This window comes from Lissotriton helveticus, chromosome 4_1 (assembly GCF_964261635.1).
Source record: "Lissotriton helveticus chromosome 4_1, aLisHel1.1, whole genome shotgun sequence".
Lineage (NCBI taxonomy): Eukaryota > Metazoa > Chordata > Amphibia > Caudata > Salamandridae > Lissotriton > Lissotriton helveticus.
The window spans coordinates 1,495,902,795-1,495,908,879 of NC_136063.1; the positions used below are offsets into that span (position 1 = coordinate 1,495,902,795).

A 6,085-nucleotide genomic window follows, 5' to 3' on the forward strand; every position below is an offset into this window, starting at 1 on the left:
GTGGTAGACACGGAGATTGTGGTATCCATAGGTGTAGTAGTGGATGTAAAGGCAGGTGCAGAGATAAGTGACGGGGCAGGGGTGGACAATAAAGTAAGATATGTGTAGAGATAGAGGTATGTATAAAGGTAGGTGAAGTACGTTCAGTAGGAGTAGAGAGATAGAGATAGTGGTAGGAATAATGGTAGAAACAAGAGTCAATGAAACAGGTAAAAGAAGTATTGGGTTTAGTGCAAGAGCTAGGCTAGTTTGATTATATTTTCATCATCACAGGATAATTTATTATGGGTTGTTCATTACTAACAAAATTAAATGAAAACCTGTCACTTCGATTTTTTTCATTTTATATTTTTATAATTGTTTTTCATTATCCATTCCATACAGCTACATACATTCCAGTCGTGTAATTATGACATTAAAACGGCAATGAGTTATTTCTAGAAAACTGTGCCAACTCCATCTAATGGCATTGAGAAATACAGCCAAAGTGGTACCCAATAAATAAATGTAGTTGCTTAATTTAGACTTGGACGTTTTAAACTTGGAAAAAAGTTTTTTATTTGGGAAACCTTCAGCCATTCACGAGAATACTTTTTGCTCAGAATCCAGGAAACTTTAATGGCACAGTAGAAGAAGAACTCATTAATTTACTTCCTCATCCATACATTCACTCACTCCTGTAATCCAGTCACGCAATTACTTTTTTACTCCCTCACCACTTCACACATTCACTCATTAATCATTCAATGCCACTTTCATTCACTCACTTTGTCATTAATACACTAAGTCCCTAATTTCCCTCCTTACTTCAGTCCATCACTCATTCTCTTTTATACTCATTGCTTCATTGGCTAAATTGCATGCACACTAAGTAATTTCTTCAAAATGATACTCATTCATGAGTTCATTTCTTCACTTGATTAATTGCTCATCTCTTAATCATTCATTCCTTTAAGTACCATTCAATAACTAATTCATTCGCTCAATCAAGGACTCAGTCATTGACATCTTCACTGCTTTCTTCCCTCAGCCACTCATTTGTTGACTTAGTCACATCCTCCTTTACTCACTTAATCACTTACTTCTTCCATAACGGACTCATTCATTTAACCCGCCTTCACTTAACAATGAATTTATTATTTTAATCTATATACTTGACTTAGGCTGTCCATACATATTTGAAAAGCCAGACAGCATTACAAAGACTGATAAAGGGTGGGTCAAAGACGGTTTCTTACAGCATTACTAAGACTGACAAAGGGTGAGTCGGAGACGGTTTCTTATTCTACAGACTGGCCCAGAGGGAGCATGGGGAAGTAACGAAAGCTGCAGTTTTGTATTGTCTCTAGTCTCTTCAGGAGGCGTGCAGTGATTCCTACGTAGAAAGTGTGCCCGCAGTCCAGCCTGCTCGTGATGAGGGCCTGCATGATGGTTCTTCTGGTTTTGATTGGTAGCCACCTGAAAATCTTACAGAGCATGCATATGTTGAGGAAGCAGGCACACAAGACTGCGTTTATCTGTTTCTGCATAGTTAACTTGGCTTTTTAGTTTGCCAAGTCCAAATGTTGGCAGACTGAATGGTACTGAAACCTTAGCATCTTCCTGCTGGCACAGGAAGATCATATACAACAGATAGCAAGCCACACAGTGCCCAGAAGTGATGCATATAGCAGCCCTGACAGGCAGCTCCTCTAAATGGGCACACCACAGAGAATATGGTCTCCTTCAAAAAGGTGCGGCTCCCTATCTGGCAGTTGTACAGAATACGGGGGAGCGGATGCTAATGACGCTCTGTAGTATCCTGAATTTGTAATGTATGTATTTTACACCTCCTGCTCAGCCAGTGCCCGTGCTCTCTTCAGAGTAGGCTCCATTAGATGGTTTCTGTGCTGCTTCCAAGGACAATTTGTCCCTTCAAACACACAAATTTGCCCTTGTGATGAGTCATCCCCGCATAGCCTTCTACACTTTGTTTTTTCTGCAAATTGTACGCCTCCCTCACTTAATGGTTTAACTTCAATTACTTAGCAAATATAAGTTTAGCAGCTGTAGTGTAACACTGATTTTCCTCCAACAACTAGGTCACCATACTCGCAAGGCAGTTGGTTCCTTCTTATAGAATGCACTTTATTTGTGCAAACCTATGCTGTTCTAGTACTTGTCTTGCTGGCTGTTTTACGATGCACCTTGCTTTTATGTCATTCTTTTTATTTGATACGTGTTGATTGCATTTGATTTTTTTATTATGCTCCCTTGAGTGCTTTTTAATAATTATGTTTGTATGCTTAATGTAATATTGTGATTTTATAATGTATCCTTTATGATCTGTTCCTACTTTTTGGGTAATTAATCTATACTTGTGTCACTCTTTCGCATTTACTCACTTCATCGGTCGGCTACTCATTCACTCGGTTCAGTGATAAGGTAACACGAACACATCTGAGTAGCCCTATAGCATGATACCACTTAATACAACGTGACTGCCACGTTATAGGAGACCACCAACACTAGTGAATGGGAAGCCAGGCCTCATTTTCAGAAAATGTCTCCCAAAGTGTCCCATCCTTGCCCGGTTTCACTATACACACGATACCAGTAGGGCATTTATTTTCCACATCGTTGCATTGAGGTGACAAGAAGAACACATAATTAATAGGTATGTATTTGTTCACTTAAGTTAGTCATATTATGCGAATGAACATACAGCCTTTGCTGGGACATTGTGGCAAAATATTTATGCAAGGTGCGTGATTTTCAGACTTCATCTCTTTACGCGCTGTGTTAATAAAGTGCAGTTTAGGGTCGACTCGTGTCCCTATATTTGTGCCGGTTCATATGGATGCATGTTTTCCATGAGTAGACAGTAGCAAGTTCACCTCATATCGCACTTCGGTGCAGACTTTACTCACCTCTGCGCATCTCCGTTTGCGCATCTCTTCTTAATACATCCGCTGCTGCGTCACAGACAGCTTGGAGTAGGAAAGAGCATCTCACTACTCACGATGTGGCAGCCCATGAGCAGAACGGAGACTGCTGTGGTCTCGCAGGAGCCAAGGGGATCTGGTCAGACTAATCCCCTGTGGACCCTCGACTCAAGCGCATGCTCAGCGGACCATTCTCTCTCGAGCAAGGGATTCTTTTTACACAATGTGGTCATTAAACTACGAGTTGCAATTTCTGCAGGGTAGCTGAACGCTAACAGAAAAAGTAACAAACAGTTTTAGAAGATGCAGCACACAGGCCTTGAGGAGTGAACTATTGAATTAAGGCAAATTTATGAGAGGTGTGCACAAATTAATCTATGACGTTTTAGTTGTATGCTTTCCACTTGTGTAACATTTCTTTAGAACCATTTCTTTTCTTTGACTCGCAATATTTTCCGTTTAAATAATACTGTAGGGTGTATATTTATTTTAATTTGATACAAAACCTTTACTTTGGTCATTGTACACGTCAGAGAGCAACAATCTATGCACCTGTTTAACTTTAGTTAAATCATAAATGGCCCGCCTTTCATCTCATGCTCAATTTACAAGTCTGAGATAACTGCTGCCCCTTGAATTTGAACATTAGAATATATGCATTTTTAGAATGGCTCATTCACACAGGTCCACTTTCGTAAAAACCCAGTTCCCATACACATTGCCATTACACATGAGCATACGAAATCAATTAGACCTTTTTCACTCGTATCAGCTTAGGGAGCAATTAGATATTAACATGTATAAACTAAAATATCATTTTGCAAAGATGCAAACATTTGAATACATACATGAAAAAACGCGAAAGCCCCCCCTCCCCCCCAAAAAAAGTTTGATACATTTCCCTTTGTATCAGGGTACAGGTTGGAGTCCTAATATTTGCCTGATCGAAATGACGCTAAGCAACCATTTGCCAACTCTGCTTGAAATTGAAAAACAGAAATCCAGGAATTCACTACCACAGAGTACGAAGTATTCCCCCTTCCCCCCACTTCTTTCTCCCTTTTCCGCCCTCCTCTCGCCTGCTATGGGTCAAAGTCTAAAGATGGAAAATAAGTCTGGGTCCCCCCAAAAATGAGTACTGGTCCCACCACCGGCACAAATTAAGCACTAGTTCCAACACAATGATGTTGGTCATCATTAGGCGGCCAAGACCCTCCACCGCAGTGAATTGGTGCTACATTCGCACTAGCACAAGAACCTCAGAAGTGCTAACTGATAAGAGGACATACAACCCCAGCACAACTGACTTCCTGAAGTGTTACCAGTGAGCAACCCTGCAGTACAGACTGCTCTTGGAATTGTGACTTACAGTCTTATAAACCTTGACAGTAAGCTTGACTTTCCTGTTATCATGTAAAGCGTGGAGTGCCTCCCAGGCATCGTATTCTCTGTAATTAAGTGAGGAACAACAAGAGAGACAATATTCCCAAGTATCAACATGAGCCTCCCCTATTGTCACAGTCTACTTAATTGTCCCTGGTGGACATCTTTTATACCGGCGTCCACTTGTCAGTTGCAATACAGTATTTGATTAAAGCAATTGTCACCCAAAGCAAGCAGATCTATCAGTGTGACCACAAAAGAAACGCCGTAAGTACATATTACATGCTCTGTAAAATGTAAAGTAAATCAGATATGTTATAATTTTGAGCTGGTTCTGCTGGTGCAAACTTTTCACCATGCAGCATACAATCATTTCCAAATACATAGACCATAGGGTAATTTCTGTCTTATTATGGTTGATTAACTGCAAAATAAGTCCAAGTAAACCCCTGTGATATACAGAGAAGAAAGCAGAGCAGAGAACGCATTACCAAATCTCACCTTTGCACTTGAAGTTCGCATAGTGTTGCAGCTGCTAGCACCAAGCCCCAGTGCTCTGGTGTGCACCAGCTGCAAATGGTGGTTAGGAGATTCCTGCCTCTTTACTGTCTCTTCATAGTACTGTTGCTGGAATGGTGGGTGTCTGCTAGCTGGGCCCCGCTCTCCTCCCTGGAGCTCTGCGCTCAGACTACTCGGGGCAGGTTCTGTCAGCCCTCCAGTGTGCCCATAGGATTCACACAGCTCTCTGGGCTGCCTTACAGAAGTCCCCGACCTGGTGAGAAATACCTGACCTCTTCAGTGCAAATATCCTTGCATTCTTTCAGCTAGAGACTGAGAGCCTCCCCCTTGTGCCTATCAGGATACACCTAATGCACCGAGCTAGCACACCTTTAGTTCCCTAAGAGGTAAAGATTCGATTCCTAACATTGTCTAGTAATAATTAATGTATTTAGTAAAGGGATTTATATAGTGCAGGCCTAGCCTCAGCGGCATTGGAGCTCTTTGCAATAAACACGGTTGGAGGTCCAAGAATTTGGTAGAATAAGTACAGGGCTAAAATAGCAGAAGGATAACCTACCAAAGTGGTTAATACAAGTGTAGAGAAACGGATTGAAGGATGCAATTAGTTTTTAACAAGAGCAGGTTCGGAATGAGTCCCAAGTTCTCTAAAGGCAGATGCCAAAGTTGAATGAAAAATGTTGGTTTTCTTTCAAAGAAAATATGACCCAAACACTTGCAATATTGTACTTGTCAAGGATGTATGTAAAATCATAGCTGCTGCCAGACATGCCTTCCACCAAGTCAAGGAAGAGGAAAAACACCATCAGCCATGAAAGATGGACTTTTTAGACTAGTTAACTAAGATGGTCTAACAGTGCAGGGATACTGGCTTCTTCTGGGACTCAAAATGGCAGCTGAGCTGTAATGAACATTGCACAAATGGATGTGTGAGGTAACTGCTAGATCGGGCATGTCAGGTTGTATACAAGCATGCTCAAAGTAAGGCCCTGAGGATGAGGTGGTCCTTCCCCATAGGAGATGATGGAGGAAAAAAAAAAAGAAAGGAAAAAAAAGAGAAGAGGTTCAGGTCATGGGGGCCCAGTACATTAATCTTCTAGTTTTGCTTCTGGATCGACTGGGCACTCTAAAAAGAATGGTGGCAGAAGTTTTCAGTATTATGTACCGACATGGGTCCCTGAATTTTGTTGACCAGATAATTAGGGGATAGGTTCTAAATTAATTTATGAATGCTAACTATAACTTCACCTTTAGATATA

At 41.1% G+C, this 6,085-nt stretch overlaps 1 protein-coding gene across 1 annotated transcript in view; it reads right to left on the reverse strand.

The window, feature by feature from the left end:
• LOC144827569 (uncharacterized) overlaps positions 1–4,913 on the reverse strand; it is a 209,194-nt gene extending 204,281 nt beyond the window's left edge. The window contains exon 1 of the mRNA XM_078685827.1: positions 4,809–4,913. Coding sequence (XP_078541953.1) covers positions 4,809–4,829 — 21 coding nt within the window. The 5' untranslated portion in view covers positions 4,830–4,913. The remainder of the gene's footprint in view (positions 1–4,808) is intronic.
• Between the last annotated feature and the right edge of the window lie 1,172 nt (positions 4,914–6,085).